Below are 23,233 nucleotides of genomic sequence, written 5' to 3' on the forward strand. Positions count from 1 at the left end.
ATTTAACAACATTTAGGTTTAAGCACTTTCCATTGAATGTTATTTTTCATATTTCTGCCAGATTTATACAACTGTAAAAGCTAAGCTGGGAGGGAAGAAAACAGGAATTCTGTTAATGAAGTAAACTAGTGATTAGCTTTGATAGGCTTTATAAATGGCAAGTCTAAAGAAACGAGAATTCCTGACATTGTACCAAAGAACGGAATACAGCAAAAGACTTAGCTAAGAGCCAGAGCTCAGTGTTCTAAGTGTCTATCGGTTTGAGTTAAGAGAGGTGAATATCCTGTAGTACACTGGATCAGTAACTCCATTCTGTTTTGAAATTTACAATTTATTGCAGTTGCTCAACAGAACTAATTCTAAACTCTGGAATGCAGAGACTAGGAGAGTAAAAAAAAATCCAGCAAGGTTAAGGCTTACTGATTCATGTGGTTACAATCACAATCAGTTATTTTAACTTTTAATGTGTGGCATAAAATTGCTAATCCTTCTGCCCATCCAATTGCTTGGTGACTACTTTCACTGAATACATTTCTTATGAGATTTGGAATGATGATATATATTCACCATATTCTTTAACAGGTCAGTCACATGCTAAATTATGTATGTATTGTGAAGGATGACTTCTATTGAAAATAATTTAGACTTGGCGCTTGTTAGAACTAATCTGCACATTTTCTTGTTTCATTCCAATACTTGGTGATTTCATGTTTCACATCACAAGGCAAAGTTAAACTATTCCCACTTAAGTCTACACACAACTTAGGACTGTATCACTAGGCAATCTTTTTGCTGGGGAATAATGTTGCACTGGGAAATATAAACACTTTAGGGTAGTTTTTTTTTTTAAGTACTTGCACAATTTAAAATGTGCTCAACACAAAAATACCCCTCCCCAATATGAAGCATAAAACTATTCTCTGCAACTAGGCAATTAATGACCATGAACTTTTCAAATGCAAAAAATTAAACTCTTCCTTTTAGGTACTAATAGGAACATATGTTAATTTATAGCACTCCAAATCAAACAGCACACCGCATCACTAAAAATAATCAGTGGTAGCTTTGAAAAATGACAAGATCTAAATGTCAAATTCTGTTGAAATATTCTGCCACTTGTATCAATGTTTACTAAACACATTGCACTCATTACAATTTATAGTGAGAAAGTCTTTAAGTATACATTATACACCCATCACTGAATGGTTTCCATTCCAAAACAATCTGGAGGATTTTGAACATATGTTAATCCCTAAATTTCTATTCCATATCCCCCATCGCATTCAACTCTGGTCATTTTAGTCATCATCTGCAAAATTTCGCAGCTGACTCTTCATTTTCCGTTCCCATAACCTCTGGTTATCAGAAAATCCTTGTTTTCCTTTGTTGAAAGAATTTGGTCCTGCTGATGTTGGTGTTTCCCTGCAGGGAGAGGATACAAATAACCAAAAGACAAAACTTAGTTGATTTTCATGGAAAAACTAAAAACATGTTTGCTAAATTTCCCAATATAAATCATTTAACATGATCATAGAATGTTTCATAGAACCATACCATAGAAACTACAGCACAGAAACAGGCCCTTTGGCCCTTCTTGGCTGTGCCGAACCATTTTCTGCCTAGTCCCACTGACCTGCACATGGACCATATCCCTCCATACACCTCCCATCCATGTATCTGTCCAATTTATTCTTAAATGTTAAAAAAGAACCCGCACTTACCACCTCGTCTGGTAGGTCACTCCATACTCCCACCACTCTCTGTGTGAAGAAGCCCCTGCTAATGTTCCCTTTAAACTTTTCCCCCCTCACCCTTAACCCATGTCCTCTGGTTTTTTTCTCCCCTTGCCTCAGTGGAAAAAGCCTGCTTGCATTCACTCTATCTATACCCATCATAATTTTATATACCTCTATCAAATCTCCCCTCATTCTTCTACGCTCCAAGGAATAAAGTCCTAACCTATTCAACCTTTCTCTGTAACTGAGTTTCTCAAGTCCCGGCAACATCCTTGTAAACCTTCTCTGCACTCTTTCAACCTTATTTATATCCTTCCTGTAATTTGGTGACCAAAACTGAACACAATACTCCAGATTCGGCATCACCAATGCCTTGTACAACCTCATCATAACATTCCAGCTCTTATACTCAATACTTCGATTAATAAAGGCCTATGTACCAAGAGCTCTCTTTACGACCCTATCTACCTGTGACGCCACTTTTAAGGAATTTTGTATCTGTATTCCCAGATCCCTCTGTTCCACTGCACTCCTCAGTGCCTTACCATTAACCCTGTATGTTCTACGTTGGTTTGTCCTTCCAACGTGCAATACCTCACACTTGTCAGTATTAAACTCCATCTGCCATTTTTCAGCCCATTTTTCCAGCTGGTCCAAGTCCCTCTGCAGGCTCTGAAAACCTTCCTCACTGTCCACTACACCTCCAATCTTTGTATCATCAGCAAACTTGCTGATCCAATTTACCACATTATCATCCAGATCATTGATATAGATGACAAATAACAATGGACCCAGCACTGATCCCTGTGGCACACCACTAGTCACAGGCCTCCACTCAGAGAAGCAATTCTCTACCACCACTCTCTGGCTTCTTCCATCGAGCCAATGTCTAATCCAATTTACCACCTCTCCATGTATACCTAGCGACTGAATTTTCCTAACTAACCTCCCATGCGGGACCTTGTCAAAGGCCTTACTGAAGTCCATGTAGACAACATCCACTGCCTTTCCTTCATCCACTTTCCTGGTAACCTCCTCGAAAAACTCCAACAGATTGGTCAAACATGACCTACCACGCACAAAGCCATGCTGACTCTCCCTAATAAGCCCCTGTCTATCCAAATGCTTGTAGATTCTGTCTCTTAGTACTCCCTCCAATAACTTACCTACTACTGACATTAAACTCACCGGCCTATAATTTCCCAGATTACTTTTCGATCCTTTTTTAAACAACGGAACAACATGAGCCACTCTCCAATCCTCCGGCACTTCACCCGTAGACAGCGACATTTTAAATATTTCTGCCAGGGCCCCCGCAATTTCACACTAGTCTCCTTCAAGGTCCAAGGGAACACTCTGTCAGGTCCGGGGATTTATCCACTTTAATTTTCCTCAAGACAGCAAGCACCTCCTCCTTTTCAATCTGTGCAGTTTCCATGGTCTCACTACTTGATTCCCTCAATTCCATAGATTTCATGCCAGCTTCCTTAGTAAATACAGACGCAAAAAACCTATTTAAGATCTCCCCCATTTTCTTTGGTTCCGCACAAAGCCGACCACTCTGATCTTCAAGAGGACCAATTTTATCCCTTACAATCCTTTTGCTCCTAATATACTTGTAAAAGCTCTTTGGATTATCCTTCACTTTGACTGCCAAGGCAACCTCATGTCTTCTTTTAGCCCTCCTGATTTCTTTCTTAAGTATTTTCTTGCACTTCTTATACTCCTCAAGCACCTGATTTACCCCGTTTCCTATACATTTCATACAACTCCCTCTTCTTCTTATCAGAGCTGCAATATCCCTTGAGAACCAAGGTTCCTTATTCCTATTCAATTTGCCTTTAATCCTGACAGGAACATACAAACTCTGCACTCTCAAAATTTCCCCTTTGAAGGCTTCCCACCTACCAATCACATCTTTGCCATGATCAACATATAAAAACGTGCAAGAACTGTAATTTGTACCCAACAGCCTTGAATCTTAGTTTTGTTACATATTGTTGGAAGTTATTCGTGTTAAAAGAGTAGCTAAGTTCAATGCAAATAAAGTAGTATTAACTGAAACATTTTCATGGTCTCAAATATTTAGCTTAATGTTTACATCATATTTTTACAGAAAAAAGTAATTTTTTAAAAATTTGCTCTTTTAATTCAGAGAAACAGGCCCACCATATTCATGCCAACTGTGATATCTATGCTAAATGCATCTCTTTCACCTGAAACCTGAAAGTTTCCGTATTCCCTTTGTCCTTTCCAAAACTATGTCTCACATAATCCAGAAATTACTTAACCTCCGTAAATCTATTTCTTTGTCATTCTAAATGGCAGGAATGATAATGTAGAACTTCAGCAATAGTCCCTATATTTAAGTATATTATTTTCTATAGTTCTCATTATATTTGAGAGAACATTTGTGAACACTGATCATTAAATTTGATCATATAGTTATGATAGGATTCCAGTGAGTGATATCTGTGATATATGTATAGTGACAAAGAAGTCAATGATTCAAACTAAATATTTATTAGAACTTAAGAACAGAGAATTCTGGAAACACTGTAAACCAGGCAGCATCTTTTACAAATATAAATATATAAAGCTGAAGAGGGTAGCTAAAATCAACGTAGGTCCCTTGGAAGATGAGAAGGGGAAATTGATATTGGGTGATAAGGAAATGGCTGAGGCATTGAACGACTATTTTGTGTCTGTCTTCACGGTGGAGGACAGGGCTAATATTACAAAGAATGATGTTGTGGATGAAATGGGAGGAGAGGACCTTGATAAAATCGCTGTCACTAAAGAGATAGTGATGAGCAAACTAGCGGGCCTGAAGGTAGATAAGTTCCTTGGTCCTGATGGGATGCATCCCAGGGTGCTGAAGCAATTGGCGGAGGTTACAGTAGACATGTTGGTAATCATTAATCAGAACTCTCTAGACTCTGGGCAGGTCCCGGCAGATTGGAAGACAGCAAATGTCACACCACTTTTTAAAAAGGGATGTAGGCAAAAGAAGGGCAACTATAGGCCAGTTAGCTTAATGTCTGTAGTCGGGAAAATGCTTGAAGCTGTCATTAAGGAAGAAATAGCAAAACATTTAGAAAGGAGTGGTTCCATTAGACAGACGCAGCATGGATTCAGAAAGGGCAGGTCCTGTTTGACAAACTTACTGGAGTTCTTTGAGGACATAATGAGTGCAGTGGATAGAAGGGAACAGGTGAATGTCGTATACTTGGATTTCCAGAAGGTGTTCGATACGGTGCCGACAAGAGACTTATGAATAAGATACGGATGCATGGAGTCGGAGGAAGTGTATTGGCATGGATAGTGGATTGGTTAACCAATAGAAGGCAGAAAGTTGGTATAAGTGGGTGTTTCTCCGGTTGGCAGTCAGTGGTGAGTGGGGTGATGCAAGGGTCAGTGCTGGGCCCACAGCTGTTTACCATTTACATTGATGATTTGGAAGAGGGGACTGAGTGTAGCATAGCAAAGTTTGCTGATGATACTAAACTGAGTGGAAAAGCAAACTGTACAGAGAATGTGGAGAGTCTGCAGAGGGATGTAGATAGGTTAAGTGAGTGGGCCAAGGTCTGGCAGATGGAATACAATGTTGGTAAATGCAAGATCATCCACTTTGGAAGGAATAATGGAAGAACAGATTATTATTTAAATGGTGACAGATTGCAGCATGCTGTTGTGCAGAGGGACTTGGGAGTGCTTGTTCATGAATCGCAAAAAGTTGGCTTGCAGGTACAACAGGTTATTAAGAAGGCAAATGGAATGTTGGCCTTCATTGCGGGAGGGATTGAATTCAAAAGCAGGGAGGTCATGCTGCAACTATACAGGGTACTGGTGAGGCCGCACCTGGAGTACTGTGTGCAGTTCTGGTCTCCATACTTGAGGAAGGATGTACTAGCTTTGGAGGCAGTGCAGAGGAGGTTCACCAGGTTGATTCCAGGGATGAAGGGGTAAACCTATGAGGAGAGATTGAGTCATCTGGGACTATACTCTCTGGAGTTCAGAAGAATGAGAGGGGATCTTACAGAAACATACAAAATTTTGAAAGGGATAGATAAGATAGAAGTAGGAAAGTTGTTTCAGGGGAGATTTAGGACAGAGATGAGGAGAAACTGCTTTTCTCAGAGTGGTGAATCTGTGGAATTCTCTGTCCAGGGAAGCAGTTGAGGCTTCCTCACTAAATATATTCAAGAAACAGTTAGATAAGTTTCTACATAGTAAGGGAATTAAGGGTTATGGGGAAAAGGCAGGTAGATGGAGCTGAGTTTACGGACAGATCAGCCATGATCTTATTGAATGGCGGGGCAGGTTCGATGGGCCGGATAGCCTACTCCTGCTCCTATTTCTTATGTTCTTTTCATGGAAATGAGAAAGAGTTGGCCTGCTGAGTGTTTCCATCATTTGTTATTTTTACTTTGGATTTGTGGCATCTGACATTTTTTATTGATTTTCAATTTCTTCTCAGAAAAATGAAAGGAAAGGTACGTCGCATCCAGAGTTTCACTGGTTAGCGGACAATTTCCCTCCACACCTCTCTGACGTAGTGGGGAACAGCATCCAAGGCAAGTTACAGCAGTGGTTTGCCACTGCCTTCTGCTGGGTAAGTTTCCAAAGAAATCACCAGCTCGTACTAAAAACAAAGGGTAAGCACACACAGGAATGGGTTAACAGAGTGGCAATGCATCTATTTTCAAAGTTAAGTGGCTCATTAGGTTTAATGGTTTATTCTTGTTAACCAAAGCAAAAATAAGTGTTAATAATAAGTACAGTGAATTCTGTTATTACTTAACACCATCCACAATTTTAGTTGAAGCATACAATAACCTGTATGCTGAAAATCAAATGCATAGTGATATAAATTTAAAATATTTAATCCTTCCAAATTCTACAAATAGGGCAGATGCTATGAAGTAATAGGCAAATGCAAGATCTAGAAAAAGAAAATTCACTGTTATCTCCCTTCCTATTCAGGATGTGAGCCCAGGAAGAAGGCTATGCATCTTAGTGCTATGAATTAGTGTTACGCAGAAATGACATTACTGCTGTGTGGAGAATGTAGTGTGAGCCCTTGCCCTCCTTGCTGATATCACTCTTTCACTGCCCTGGGAGCTCAGCACTGCACAGCCTGAGTATATATCTTTATACTATATATATATTTTTCTTTTCAATAGTATAAGGATATGTACTCATGAGGACCACAGCTAAGATAACAATTGAGGCTTCTGGAGTGTAGAGCTAAGGTGGCTACTGGGTGAATAGGTAAAGCAGGGTTGTGGAAGCTACATGATAATTGTGGTTCATACACAAATATAGGTAACTACCTTCAATTCCATATGCTTTTATTGTTCTTTAATTGCTGATGTCTTCAACATTTCTAACATTTATATGTAAATAATTCCATCTTTTTAAGTGGCTTAATAAAAATAATACCTGTAATATGGAAGCATCCCTAGTTTATGCTGAGCTATCTCCAGAATGATGACGAGAAGAGGAAAGGGAAAAGAATCAAGTCGCAAGGTTTGCACAGGGGCAAAATTTTAAAACTTGGGCACAAACGTGAACCCTGAATTGCTAAGTGGAATGCACATGTAGAATAATTATAGAACTTGACTAAAATAGATTTATAAGGACTCCAGATGGCAGTGGAGCTGAATGGGAACTGGAGTAGTTTCAGAACTGGTCTGGATCAGATTAGGACAGGTAAAATAGCATTCTAAGTGAGAATTTGAAAGACATTATTTGCTTTGATGATTACAGCTAAAAATGCTTTGGTAGGTTATTTCTGTTTGAGGGAGGAACATTCTGAAGGTTTGATTTATGTACAAGTCTCATAGTTTAAAAAAATCTTTAAGTCAGGTTTAGGATGAAGAAAATGAAGGATGTATAGGGTTTGCAGCAGTGTGGATGATAGTAACCATGTTGTATATCAGATGTCATTTGGCATGCCCACTTATTATTCACTTTATATTCCACAGTTTATGACCCAAGTACTACATTTCGGGTTTACATGGAAAGTGGGAGACAGGCGCATGATGTGTTGAAGAAGGGCACAAGAAACAAGAGGCCTTGTGAGCTATGAGTCATTTTATATGCTCAGTGGTGCAGTCTGCCCCCATCACCTGGGAAATAATCTATTCCGACAGCACCAGGAAACTAGAGTAAAAGGCATACAGTTTTCATAGAGCAGACAGTTGAAAAATTGAGGTTTTTTTTGAGAGAGCTGAGTAACACTGCAGGTGGTGCAGCTGCTGGGAGCTGGGAGGGTGGAGGGATCACAAACTGGCAGTGAAGCCCTGAAAAGGGGAAACAGTAGCAGCTGGTGGATGGTCTGACTTCGAGACAAAGTGAAGCAAAAGGTTAGAGAATAGGCACAGGCTGGTTTAGAAAAAATTAGGGGGAAAAGGGGTCAGAGGAAAGAAGCTGAAAGGCAATTAGAGAAAAGGGAACAGAGGTACGGAATGTGGTGCAGGGACGCACCACAGGAAGACATTAGAAAGGGATATCTGCTCACCAGCAAGTTTGAACAGCAGAGCTCAGTCTACAATCATCTGGGACCCCCCTCAACACTGAACATAGGAACACAAAAAATAGAAGCTGGAGTAGGCCATTTGGCCCTTTGAGCCTGCTCTATTATTTAACAAGTACATGCCTTATCTGGCTGTGGACTCAGCTTCACTTACCTACCCCTTCTCCATAACCTTAATTCCCCTACTATGCAAAAATTAATCTGTCTTAAATATACCTAATGAGGTAGCCTCCACTGGGCAGAGTATTCCACAGATTCGCCACTCTCTGGGAAAAGAAGTTCCATCTTAAATCTACTCCCCAATATTTTCAGGTGATGTCCCCTAGTTCTAGCCTCACCTACCAGTGCAAACAACTTCTTTGCCTTGATCGCATCTAGTCCTTTCATAACTTCTTGGTTCTATAAATTCCCCTTCCATTCCTCTGAGTTCTCCAAGTACAGTCTGAGGTAACCAATCTCTCCTCATAGGCTAACCCCTCATCTCTGAAATTGATCCCTTGCTCATGACACCACACTAAAGCAAATTCGGTCACGGGCATTTTTTACTTCTCCTTGTGGAGTGGAAACGTACTATTCTCAGCCCCAAAGGTCTGCAAAAGGAGGCAGCACTGTTTGGTAGATGCAATGTTTCTAAGTTGACTGCTTCCAGGGAAACACTAGTGTAGATGGACATATAAGAGTTCCTTTACATGCTGATACTAAGACATTGGTAGGCGACTGTGCGAACATTTTAGACTGCAGCCATCAATTACAACATCCCTACCTTCCCATATTCTTCATGCGCATTTTTGCTTCTGGAGGCATTTCTTCTGGCTCACTCTGTAAAGAGAGATAATTCCATTAAGCAATGTTATTTACAGATGTTATGGTCAAGCCGTTTCCATAAATTTTATGTTGGAAGAATTGAGTATTCAAATTTTTTACGCTAAATTCTAACTGTAATTCAACAAATAATCTACTGGGTTGAGCAGCATCTGTAGGAGGAAGAATTGTCAAAGTTTCAGGTCAAAATCCTGCACATGGACCGATCCAGGTGAAATGTTGGTCTCTTACTGAACCCCTGCAGCAACAGTTCAGTGAGAAAGTAGCCATGCCCTGTAAGAAATCAATCCCATTTAGTGAATTAGCTTTGACTCTATGTATACTAAGGGCTTAAGTTTTTCTGTTATGAAATGGTAGCATAAAAATGCTACAAAATGTAACTACTAAAAAACTGCACTAGTCATTTGGGAATTCTTAGACTCCGATTTGTAATCAAACAATAAAGTGAAAGAAAATTCTTGAACAGTTCTAAAATCAGCAATTCATTGATATCTAAATCACTGTATTGGGATATGTATCCAAATGTTTAAAAAACTCAATGTTGATCTGAGACATGGGTGTCATACACAGATCACTGTTAACATGCAGACTAAGCATGCGAGTGGGGAGGTAAATCAGATGCTGACCTTTATTGCAAGAGAATTTGAATATAAAGGTAGAAATGTTTTTGCTCCATCATATGGAGCACGAGTGAGAGTATATAATGGATTCAGGTTAATTGAATCATTGGTTAATTCGGGCAGCCCCTTGTTTGGGACAATTCTTAATGAACAAAAATTAAACAAGAAAATAGATGGGATTCTCTTTGTTCTCTTTGTTGCTAATTGGGGCAGGAGACTGTTGTCAAACAGCTTCCAATTAGTGTCAGTCGTATGCACTTGTGTGGCTGTTAGACACTACACCATGCTTGGTGAGAACAGTTTTTAAATAGCATCAGTTGTGTCTGTTTGTATTAAAAAGGTGATTTTGTCACTAATAGTTGGCAAGAAACAAACAATTCAGAACTGTTTCGCTCACTACAGTTTCAAGTATTCAGGCCTAGAGATGCCAGAAACAGCCAGGAGTAAAAATGAAACAAATTCACTACTTCAACAAGTTAGGAACAACTGAGAATTTCAAGGTATCGACAATCATCTTGAATGTTACAATGAAAATGAAGAATTGGAGGATGCAAACAAGAGAAAATCTGCAGATGCTGGAAATCCAAGCAACACACACAAAATGCTAGAGTAACTCAGCAGGCCAGGCAACATCTAGGGAAAAGTGTACAGTTGACGTTTTGGGTGGAGACTATTCAGCAGGACAGATGGAGGTTGCAATCGTTGATAGCATTGTATGAAGGCATTCTATTATCTACAGTAGGCATCTTCTCTAGAGTACTGAAGAACAAGGGGTGTTCTTATTAAAAGAGTTTTTTTTTAAAAATGAGACATAAAAAGGGAGACATTTCCATTGTCAATCTCAATAATAAAGGATTGACTACTCAGATGAGAAGAGGAAGTGAATCTTTTGAAATGTCTATCCAAGAAGACTGTTGTATATCCAATACATAGATCTTGGAAGTTAAGAGGACTGGGAAGCTTTTAAAAAGCAACAGAAGGCAACTAAAAAAGTCATTAAGGCAAAGATGGAATATGAAAGTAAGCTAGTTAATAATACTGAAGAGGATACCAAAAGTTTCTTCAAAAATATAAAGTGTAAAATAGAGAACGTGAGTGGACATTGGACCACTGGAAAATGATGCTGGAGAGGTAGTAATGGGACAACAAAATGGCAGGCGAACTGAATAAGTAGTTTGCATCAGTTTTCACTGTGGAAGACACTAGCAACATTGTGGAAGTTCTAGGTGTCAGGGAGCAGGAAGCATGTGAAGTTACCATAACTAGAGAGAAGGTTGTTGGGAAACTGAAAGGTCCGAAGTTAGGTAAGTCACTTGGACTAGATGGTGTACACCCCAAGGTTCTGAAATAGTTCCAGAAGACCGGAAAATTGCAAATGTTACTCCATTCTTCAGAAAGGGAAAGAGGCAGAAGAAAGGAAACTATAAGCTAGTTGGCCTGAACTCAAGTGTTTAGGAAGATGTTGGAGCAAATTATTAAGACTGAGGTCTGGGTACTTTGAGGCACATGATAAAGTAGACCATAGTTGGTATGGTTTCAAAGGAAAATCTTGTCTGAAAAATCTCTTGGAACTCTTTGAAGAAATAGCATTTAAAACTCCACAACGTGTTGTACCTTTGGATGCTGAAAAAGCGTTCGACCGAGTCAAATGGAAATATTTATTCAATGTTTTAGAGAAATTTGGCTTTGGTGCTAATTTTAATAATTGGATTAAAACGATATATAAAGCCCCTATTGCTACTGTTGTCATTAACAATTGTAGGTCTCCTTTTTTTCAGCTTTCACGGGGGACAAGGCAAGGCCGTCCATTAAGTCCTTTGTTGTTTAATTTAATATTAGAACCCCTTACTCTTCGTGAGGCTAAAAATATCCATGGGATTTTTGTGAATGAGACCATGCATAAGATCTCTCTTTACGCTAATGATTTATTGGTTTATATATCTAACACTGATGAATCCATTCCTGCCTCGCTAAAATTATTTAATGAATTTGGAGGTTTTTCAGGATATAAAACAAATTTTAGTAAAAGTGAATTGTTTCCTTTAAATGATTCTGTCTCTATATATGATAATACTCCTTTTAAAGTTACAGATTCTTTTAGATATCTAGGTATTATATTTACTAAAAAATATAAGGATCTTTATAAAGCCAATTTTGTTCCTTTAGTAGACTCTGTGAAGTACTTACTTAGTAGATGGAGTCCACTTACATTCTAGTCCTGACGAAGGGTCTCGGCCTGAAACGTCGACTGCACCTCTTCCTACAGATGCTGCCTGGCCTGCTGCGTTCACCAGCAACTTTGATGTGTGTTGCTTGAATTTCCAGCATCTGCAGAATTCCTGTTGTTTCCACTTACATTTTCACTTGTTGGTCGTACTCATATAGTTAAAATGATGATTTTACCGAAATTTTTATATTTATTTCAGAATATTCCTGTTTTTTTTGACTAGGAAGTTTTTTGATCGGATTGATTCTATTATTTTATCTTTTATTTGGAATAATAAAAGACCAAGAATTAGTAAATGTCACTTACAAAAATTGAAAAAGGATGGAGGTCTTGCTTTGCTTAATCTAAGAATGTATTATTGGGCTGTTAATGTGCGATACCGCAAGGGGTACCGCAAGGCTCAGTGCTGGGACCCCAGTTGTTTACAATATATATTAATGACTTGGATGAGGGAATTAAATGCAGCATCTCCAAGTTTGCGGATGACACGAAGCTGGGTGGCAGTGTTAGCAGTGAGGAGGATGCTAAGAGGATGCAGGGTGACTTGGATAGGTTGGGTGAGTGGGCAAATTCATGGCAGATGCAATTTAATGTGGATAAATGTGAAGTTATCCACTTTGGTGGCAAAAATAGGAAAACAGATTATTATCTGAATGGTAACAAACAACAGGAATTCTGCAGATGCTGGAAATTCAAGCAACATACATCAAAGTTGCTGGTGAACGCAGCAGGCCAAGCAGCATCTGTAGGAAGAGGCGCAGTCGACGTTTCAGGCCGAGACCCTTCGTCAGGACTAACTGAAGGAAGAGTGAGTAAGGGATTATCTGAATGGTGGCCGATTAGGAAAAGGGGAGGTGCAACGAGACCTGGGTGTCATTATACACCAGTCATTGAAAGTGGGCATGCAGGTACAGCAGGCGGTGAAAAAGGCGAATGGTATGCTGGCATTTATAGCGAGAGGATTCGAGTACAGGAGCAGGGAGATACTACTGCAGTTGTACAAGGCCTTGGTGAGACCACACCTGGAGTATTGTGTGCAGTTTTGGTCCCCTAATCTGAGGAAAGACATCTTTGCCATAGAGGGAGTACAAAGAAGGTTCACCAGATTGATTCCTGGGATGGCAGGACTTTCATATGAAGAAAGACTGAATGAACTGGGCTTGTACTCGTTGGAATTTAGAAGATTGAGGGGGGATCTGATTGAAACGTATAAGATCCTAAAGGGATTGGACAGGCTAGATGCAGGAAGATTGTTCCCGATGTTGGGGAAGTCCAGAACGAGGGGCCACAGTTTGAGGATAGAGGGGAAGCCTTTTAGGACCGAGATTAGGAAAAACTTCTTCACACAGAGAGTGGTGAATCTGTGGAGTTCTCTGCCACAGGAAACTGTTGAGGCCAGTTCATTGGCTATATTTAAGAGGGAGTTAGATATGGCCCTTGTGGCTACGGGGGTCAGGGGGTATGGAGGGAAGGCTGGGGCGGGGTTCTGAGTTGGAGGATCAGCCATGATCACAATAAATGGCGGTGCAGGCTTGAAGGGCCGAATGGCCTACTCCTGCACCTATTTTCTATGTTTCTATATATGTCTTTTTGGTTATACTGGGTTGATAACAGTGATCGGCCAATTTGGGTAGACTTGGAACTGAAAGTTGTAAAACCGTTTTATTTAACCTCGTTATCCTCGTTATTGGGAGCTCCTTTACCTATGCAATTAGTTAAAGTTGTTAATTTAAACCTATATCCTGTGATTAAGTATCCTTTACAAATTTGGCTCCAATTCCGCAATTTTTCTAATCTTAAAAAATTTAAACTTTGTAGTTTAATTTACCGAAATTACTTTTTTTAAGCCTTCGAGTGATCCAATTTTCTTACTTTGGAAAAATAAAGCTATTAATTCTTTTTTGGATTTATTTAAAGAAGATAGATTGATGTCTTTTGAACAATTAATTGATAAATATTCTCTTTCATACACTCTCTGCAGTACCTTCAAGTTAGACATTTTTTACAAAAATATTTAAGTAATTTTCCTTACATATTGGAGGCTGACCTGTTAGATACTATTATGAGTATGAATCCTTTGATTAAGGGTTCTATTGGAAGAATTTATAATTTATTATTACAATGGGGTAAGCGTCCTTTATCTAAGATTAAACAGGATTGGGAAAAGGAACTTAATTTGACTTTTATGACGGAGGATTGAATGCGGATATTGAAGTTGGTTAACTCTTCAGTTTGTGCTAGCCATTCATTGATTCATTTTAAAATTGTACATCGTTATCATTCGACAAAGGAGAGACTTTCTAAAATCTTTCCTTATGCTGATAGTCATTGTGATAGATGTAAAACTGAGATAGCTACACTGACACATATGTTTTGGTCTTGTTCTATATTGGAACAGTTCTGGAAGTCAGTTTTTTCAACAATTTCTAAAACACTTAAAATTAATTTACAACCTAATAAATTAACTGTGCTTTTTGGAATAGTTCCTCAAAATATTCATGGTATTTCTGTGTCTGACCAACGTGTTATTGCATTTGTTACATTGATAGCTAGGAGGGCCATTTTGTTGAAGTGGAAGGATACACCAGCTCCCACTTTGTCACAATGGTTCTCTCAAGTGATGCTATGTCTTAGTTTGGAGAAAATTAGAAGTCAAACCTTTGAATCTTTGATTTTGAGAAAAGATGAGGTTCATTTGCTCGTTATTATCATTTGAGTTAATTGATATAATTTTTCCACGATCTAATTGTAAATTTTTCCGTATATTTTCTTTTCTTGCTGGTGGTTTGATGTTTATTTTTAGAAGCTTTTTGTATGATGCATGACTCCGGGGTTGTACACCTAATGGGTTCTTATTTTTCCTCACTTTTCTGCTTAGTAGGTTTTTTTTGTTATCACAAAATTTTTTTTCAATCTTTGTGATAATGTCTTTTTTGAGACATTGTAAGTGTTGTTACTTCAATGTACTCATGTTATTTTTCCTGTATAATATAACAATAAAAATATTTGAAAAGAAAAGAAGACATAGCAAGCAGGATATAGACAAAGGAGAATCAGCTGATGTTGTGTACTGAATTTTCAGAAGGCCTTTGACAGGGTGTCACACATGAGGCTGCTTAACAAGCTACGAGCCCATGCTATTACAGGAAAGATTCTAGCATGGATAAAGCAGTGGCTGATTGGCAAGGGGCAAAGAGTGAGAATAAAGGGAGCCTTTTGCATTGGCTGCTAGTGACTAGTGGTGTACCACAAAGGTCTGTGTTGGGACCGATTCTTTCTACGTTAGATTTCAATGATTTGGATGATGTAATTGTTGCAAAGTTTGCAGATGATGTAGATGGTGCAGGGTTAGGTAGCTTTCAGGAAGTAGAGAAGCTACAGAGGACAGACAGATTGGGAGAATGGGCAAAGAAATGTCAGATGGAATACAGTGTCAGAAAGTGTATGGTTATGCACTTTGGTAGAAGAAATGAAAGAATTGACTATTTTCTAAATGGAGGGAAAATACGAAAAAAGCTGAGGTGCAAAGGGACTTGAGAGTCCTTTTGCAGGATTCCCTAAAGGTTAATTTGCAGGTTGAGTCTGTGGTGAGGAAGGCAAATGTGATGTTAGCATTCATTTTAAGAGAACTATAATATAAAAACAATGTTGTGATGTTGAGACTTCATAAAGCACTGGTGAGGTCTCACTTGGATTATTGTGAGCAGGTCTGGGCCCCTCATCTTAGAAAGCATGTGCTGAAACTAGACAGGGTTCAAAGGAGGAGCAAGAAAATGATTCCAGAATTGAACAGCTTGTCATATGAAGAGCATTTGATGGCTCTGGGCCTGTATTCACTAGAATTCAAAAGAATGAGGCATGACCTCATTGAAACCTATCAAATGGTGAAAGTCCTACATAGAGTGAATGTGAAGACAATGTTTCCTGAACTGGGAGAGTCTAAAACCAGAAGACACTGTCTCAGAATAGAGGGGCTTCCTTTTAGAACAAAGATGAGGAGGAATTTCTTTAGCTAGAGTGGTGAATCTGTGGAATTCTTTACCACAGGCAGCTGTGGAGGCCAAGCCTTTATGTATATTTAAGGCAGAGGTTGACAGATTCTTGATTGGTCAGGGCATGAAGGAATATGAGAAGAAGGCAAGAGATTAGGGCTGAGAGAAAAAATGGATCGGCCATGATGAAATGGCAGAGCAGACTCAATGGGCCAAATAGCCTAATTCTGCTCCTGCATCTTATGGTCTTATCAATGAGATGTTTAAATATTAATATCAAAGTTAATGCACAAAGTGATGCAGCGGTACAAGATCAGCCACCATGGAAAGGCCAAATGGCTTTTTCATAATTCTGCTTTGGCTCTATAACATATTACTTTTAGAAAATACACTTACATCATCATCTTCATTAAAGACTGCAGCAACTGAAGGCTTCTTTGGAGCTAGGACAGGTGGATTTTCTTTTGGTTTCTAGGGACAGGAATAGATCGTGCATGAATCAATATAACCAAAATAAGAACAAAAAGTTATATGAACTATTTTCCTTAACTAGATGTTATGAGACTCTGTTTGAACCTTCACAACTACTCAAACACATTATAGTGAAACTACACATGAAATCAGTTTTTCCTTATTTATCAATACCATTAATAAATTTGAACGTCATTCAGATTAAGTTTCTGTCTTTCGAAGAAGTGTCTCTTTTATTTCCAAGTGCAGTCCACCACATTCCCTTGCTAACCACTCAATTTCTTTATAAATATTTCAGTTCAATTTGATGAGTGCATAAATAACCTCACTTTCCCTTCCATTTTAACTCTTTTAATTTCCTTCTATTAATCATGGCTATTCTAATAATGATCCATGCTTATGCTATTCTATCAATAGTCTGAATGATACAAAAGCCTGAGAGTATGTACCACCAGGCACAATATTTGAGCCTAAAGATATGGTCTGAGCAACTGAGCACTGTGAAAATACTCAGAGAATTAGTTACCATCAACATGATTTTCCAAAGAAGTTTACTCAAATGAAAAATAAGTGACCTGAAACACTAACTCTATTCTTCAAATGCTGCCCCACAAGTCAGGTATTTCTGGAATTTTCTATTTTTATTTCTGATATCCAGTATTTACAGTAATTTACTTTTGTATTTTAAAGGATATGCCAATCCTGATGAATCTATGTGAAACTTTGCAACAAGGTGACAAAAAGAGCATCCACTGAAATTTTAATACGGAGTCACTAATGTCTCAGTGACCTTATATGATGCTAGCTCAGACGAAGTTAATGGAATTGATGGTAAATTACTGTTCTAATTGTGAAAATGTCTGAGCAGCAAGAGGTAGTGAGCACGGATACTGGGGCAAATGCTCCAAGATCTACCCAACTGATCCCCCACAAGGACTCAGGTTTAATTAGTCACCCAAAAAATCTACTGACTAAAAAAAAATCACACAACTATATATTTTTTTACATAGTTTGTAAGAAAATCAACAACACTGCCTGAATGATTTCATCTAAAATATTCCAACTTGGTAAGCATAGCCCAACTTAAGAGTTAAGAATTTACACTGTCATTTCAGAATCAGGTTGGATAATAAGGTTGTTATTACAAAAACACGTTATTCCAAATTAAATTTGCAACAATTTTTTCAATTTCTATATTTTACCTTTCTTACAAGAATCACCTTTACAAACTATGAACTGTTTGATATTCAAGTGCTCTAAGGGGACAGCCTAATAATAACCATTAACAGACAGACTGGAGATAAGTGCATTCTGAAAGTAAAATGACAATCTGAGCCTGACTTTGAACTTTAACATTTCATAACGCTGCACTGTTCACATGCCTTAAATTAAGTACACTCCACTTAATTAAGAGAATGTTAGAATTAAATGAAAATAGGATGAACAAAAAGACTGACAGTATATCTCCATGAAATTTAGTTTGGCCCTCAATGCAATCCATTAGTAGGTTTAATGCTCATATATCAGTATCTCATACTAAACTGATACTCTTCTGCCTCAGTTATATACATCACAGCTTATACTCCATTTGAATCTGAACGAGTTAAGCTGTTTCGTAGGGAAAACTCAATGTGCCATCCCATTTACTTGGTTTCAATAAATTATTGTCATTAACTACTCGATCCTCCCAACACATTAAAAACAAAACAAAAAAGAAGTCATTACTTACATTTGTTCCTAACTTGATGGATATTGGGGCTGGCTTCTTTAATGTTGTATTTCCTATTGAAAATCCAACTTTTGTGACTTTTGCAGGCGTGGGTTTGTTGTTTGTATCCCCAACAGCTGAGTCGTCTTGATCTCTTTCGTTAGCTGCTCTTTTCTCTGCATTTCGACTTGAACTTTCTCCTTCATTACTGGAAGAAACAGTCTTAGTTTTCACAGTTTTCTCTGCTTTCTCTTCTGGTCCTGGTGGAGTCGAAACAACTTACCAAGATGAGATACTTTTATCGAGCACTGTGACGATTGCAGCAACCTCAATAAGCATTTAAGGAGCTTCTGTGGGTGTGCACTGCCTGAACCAGCAGTCTCTTCCACTGTTTGTCAGATAGAGTAGATGCAGGCTCTAGAAAACCATTTCATAGATGGATAGACTCTAAATTTCAGTTTCAGGGCAGGATTAATCCAGTGCTCCTGTTTCTTGGACCCCAGAAAAAATTCACAGGACCAAAACAGTACAGATTTTAGTAGACCAAAAGGTCCACAATGAATACACATTCACCAAGTACTTTTCAAACTGTAGATTTTCTGGTGTTACGTTTTAAACGGCGTTGGGAATATAACATTTTAGCCACATTGGCAACATCCTAAAATAACTGGTGGCCAAAATCAATACCAGGATAAACAGATTCACAGTTCAAGAAATTTCATTTTCTACATTTGTGAATCTTGGTCTTACTTTTCATTGTCCAGCAGCGTACATATTTTCCAGTGATGTTAAATTTAAAAATAGACAATTTTTCAAATCTGACAATTAGTTTGAAATCTGTCTGATTAAATTAAAGTTAATTCTGGAGACAAAATTCAGAATAGCAAATGACAACCAAAAACTTAAGATTGAATAGTTTTACATATGTTGATTTACTATAGAATAAAATTTTGTTTTGAGAAGTAATTATTTTCAATTCAGAATTGACAGTTCTAAAACAAATTCCTCCTAATTTTCAGCAAAGAACTTGCATAATAGTTTTCAGATTCAAATGATTTTAACATATGTACTAGCTAAGAGCCTTATTTCTATTTGCCCCCAATATCACATTTTTCTTAATAAATATTCTCTGCATTCCAACAAAACAGCCCAGGACCTAGCAAGCATTCCTTTCATTGGCCTGTTAATTAGAAGATAGAAATGGATACAACATTGGGTTGTTATATACAAAACATACACAGTATGAAAAGTCCACTTTGACTCCCTAATCGCTATCGCTCTCCATTTATACTATACAAAACTTTATTTCTGCAAGGTCATTACTATAAGAATTAAATAATTCTTAAAAGAAGTGATTTATTCCACAACAAATTAGGGTAAGTTTTAAGCACAGCACAATCAATGCATTATTTGAAAGAAAACTATATTCGAATTTGCACACCAAAAATATACTAGAGGAAATGCAAAACACTAACTTTCAAAAATACTCTGACCAGGCAGCAACTAATCAACCACCATTCATCAGAACTGGAAGTATGAATCAGTCCTGATTTTAAAAAAGTCGCTGATTTGTAAGATTAATCTCAACACAAAGTGTACAGTCTGTCGAGTATTCATAGCATTTTCTTTTCCTATGCTGAAAATAGAATGGAATCATCTCATGTCAGAGCATGGTTAAACAAATCTAAGTTGCAAGCTACCTGTTACTGTAATGTGAATTTACATTTACTTGGCAAGTTGCTGCAATGCCCCCTATGATACTGTTGTATTCAATTTCGTACACAGCAGCAATGAGGATACTTCATTAATTAAAACTAGTACTGATTTGGTCCTACTGGATTTTTTGTGTTGCCAAAATGTGAATCACACAATGCAAAATAGGCGAAGTTGGTATTAGTAAAAAATAATCTACTAGAAAAGATAATGAGCCAGAGTACTGATAACCTCAAAACTTGAAGATTTTCATCACAGAATTTTGAAACAGTTGACTATAAAGATGATAATGGCTCTGAATATCTTACAGAATTCTATAGATCTTAACCTCTGCAGATAGCAGAGTGGCAAATGGGACACCACCATTTAAGAAATGGAGAGACAAATTGGAACTTTCCAAACTGTTACCCTGATAACAATGGTGGGGAAAATGCTGGAATCTATTAATGCTTGGAAAATATCAGCACTATTGATCAGTCTCAACATGGATTTATTAAAGAGAAATTGCATTTGACTAATGTACTGGAGGCCTTTGTGGATATATCCAGCAGAGCACATAAGTGGGAACTAATGGATTTTCAGAAAGATCAAAGTCCCACACAGAAGCTTGATAAACAAGTTTAACATGAAGTTATGGTGATATAATGACACAGATTGAGAATTTGTAGAAAACAAGAGTGTAAAAATTAATGGATCTTTCTTGGGTTGGCAAGCTGTCAACTAGTTGGCAATGACAGAGCTCCAGCTATTCACAAATCATGTCAATGATCTGAGCGAGGAGGACCAAATGCAATATTTCCACATATACTCCAGATACAAAACTAATCAGAATGAGAGTAACAAGGTGATCAGAAATAGATTCAGACATGCATTGACAGGCTGAATGGACAAAATGTGGTCAGTAGCATAAAATGTGGGAAAATGCAAGGTTAAAAAAAACACTAAGTACTTTTTAAATTGAAGAGTCTGAAATATTTATGTTCAAAGGGAAACGTGTGTCCTTATGCATTAGAAATCGACAGGTAATATGCAGGCACAACAATTAGGAAGGCAAAGGACATACTGGAATTGACTTAACAAGTGATTAGAAGATTAAGAGTCCTGAAGAAGAATTTTAGCCCAAAACATTGACTGTTCATTCCTCTTCATAAGTGTTGCCTGAGCTGCTGAGTTCTTCCAGCATTTGTGTGTATTACAGAAGAGTAACTGTGTCACACTGGAGTTATAGAAGGCCTAGAAACAGTGGAGTACTGTGTACAATTTTAATCTCCTTTCTTAAAAATATACTATACTTGCTATAGAGTGAGCACAGTAAAGGTTTACCAGACTGGTTCCTATCATGCCAGGTCCATTATGTCAGGAGAGATTGAATAGGACAGACTTCTATTCTTCAGAGATTGGAAGACTCAGAAGTTAATTCATTGAAAAATACAAAATTCTTAAGAGGCACATCAAGACAGACACATGGAGGGTATTTCCTAAAACTTTATGTCATTATCAGAGAATACAGCTAGATCGATTTGTATTGAACTCTTTTCACCCCAGAGTGATGAATCCTTGGAAATTTCTACCACAGAAGATCAGTCATTAGCTGAGATTGTAGCAAATTTCTGGGGAGTTAAAATATTCAAGCAATATGGGTTGGAGAGGACTTAAAAACAGGACTGAGTTAGAAAATCAGCAATAATCTGATTGAAAGGCAGAGCAGGATTGAGTGGCCTATTGCCCTTGCCATGTTCTTAGCTCTTATCAAGAACTAGTTTTACACTGTATTTTGTGGCAAATTAACATTCAATACACAAATTAAAAAAAGATTAGTACAGCCAAAAAGATGGTACCTACAAAATTATAAGCTGGACCCCTCAAGAAGTACATGGATGTAAAAAAAAATGGAGGGTTACAGGCTACATAGGAGGGAAGGGTTAAATAGATTGTAGACTAGGTTTGTATAGGTTGGCACAACATCATGGGCCAACCTATACAACCTGTGCTGTACTGTTATATATTCTTAACCTTGCCCAAAGTGTTAATTTAAAAACGCAAACACGAGGAATTCTGCAGATGCTGGAAATTCAAGCAACACACATCAAAGGTGCTGGTAAACACAGCAGGCCAGGCAGCATCTCTAGGAAGAGGTACAGTCGACGTCTCGGCCCGAAATGTCGACTGTACCTCTTCCTAGAGGTGCTGCCTGGCCTGCTGCGTTCACCAGCAACTTTGATGTGTGTTGCCCAAAGTGTTAATGCTTTCTTTCAGCTACCTCAATTAAATAAAATAACCAATTTAAAATCAAAAATGTAAAAGTTAATTCCAAATCAAGATATTAGATAGGATTGCAAGATTATAAAAGCTGCATAATTAGGCCATATGGTCCTTTGCATCTCATCTGATTCATTAAGAACATGGCTGAAATTACAGAATAATTTAAAGTGAACTTAAATTACAGTCAAATACATATTAAGACACATAAGGTGGCGATATTTTACATCAAACTGACATAATAGGAGTCAGATACATTTCATTAAAAAATACAGAAAAGATATTAAATCTGCAACTAAGCTTGCAGAAGTTATATCAAGTACAAAATTATTTTTTTAAACCTGAAAGGTTGCTTTTAAACAAATGTGTCAAGTTTGATAAATTTTCACTTGAACCCCAACATTTAGGCATGAGGAACTTTATTTTGTTCGTTCACAGGATCCGCCTCCGAACTGGGTGGCCTGCTGGGGCAGTTTGAGTCAACCACGTTATTAAGGATCTAAAGTTCACAGATAGGGCTAAGGCTGGCTAACGTTAACAGAACTCCTCGCTGATGAACACAACCCCATTAAATGATTTAAAACTGGAAGGTGAGCCTTTAACGGCAACATATCAAATTAGGCGTGACGGATCTAAGGTGGGGGGGGGGGAAGAACCGCTTTCGCCTCTCATCCCGCTGGGGGCCCGCCCCGGTCACCCTCCCGCACTCCTCCATGCGTCCTTATGAATTTTATACACAAATGTCTTTCCTTCACTAACGCGGTAGCATGTAATGTGTAGCACTGCACTTGCTGCCGCGCTCGGTGTGGTAAAAGATTAGGAACCGGCACCTTCATCCTGCAGCTTCGCCTGCTCCAAATGCGTTCGCTCCGCCATTTCCAATCACCCTAACACTGCCTGGAGGCTCCTGGGAGCGGCCGCTACGTCACTTCCTGGCGCCATGGGACGAAACATCGGAGTGGCGCACCTTTGCAACTGTGCTCGTCAGGGAACAGTCTAGTTGTGATTCTTAATTTTACAGTTCGATGAATTCTGTAACTCTAGCACAAATTTACTTTTCTGACACTATATTAGTCGAGCTTTCATTATTTACAGAATTTGTATTCACTTTTCTGTGTATTGCTGAAAAAGTCACTGTTATTCA

At 38.2% G+C, this 23,233-nt stretch overlaps 1 protein-coding gene across 1 annotated transcript; it reads right to left on the reverse strand.

The window, feature by feature from the left end:
• Positions 1-271: 271 nt before the first annotated feature.
• LOC134347926 (PEST proteolytic signal-containing nuclear protein-like) lies at positions 272-22,999 on the reverse strand. Its single transcript, XM_063050564.1, has 5 exons — positions 22,920-22,999; positions 18,139-18,377; positions 16,335-16,409; positions 9,041-9,096; positions 272-1,422 (listed from the first exon to the last, which is right to left on the reverse strand). Exons 1-5 carry the CDS (start codon positions 22,963-22,965, stop codon positions 1,299-1,301), a joined length of 540 nt encoding a protein of 179 aa, XP_062906634.1. The 5' UTR covers positions 22,966-22,999; the 3' UTR covers positions 272-1,298.
• Between the last annotated feature and the right edge of the window lie 234 nt (positions 23,000-23,233).

The sequence above is a fragment of the Mobula hypostoma genome, chromosome 6, assembly GCF_963921235.1.
Source record: "Mobula hypostoma chromosome 6, sMobHyp1.1, whole genome shotgun sequence".
Lineage (NCBI taxonomy): Eukaryota > Metazoa > Chordata > Chondrichthyes > Myliobatiformes > Myliobatidae > Mobula > Mobula hypostoma.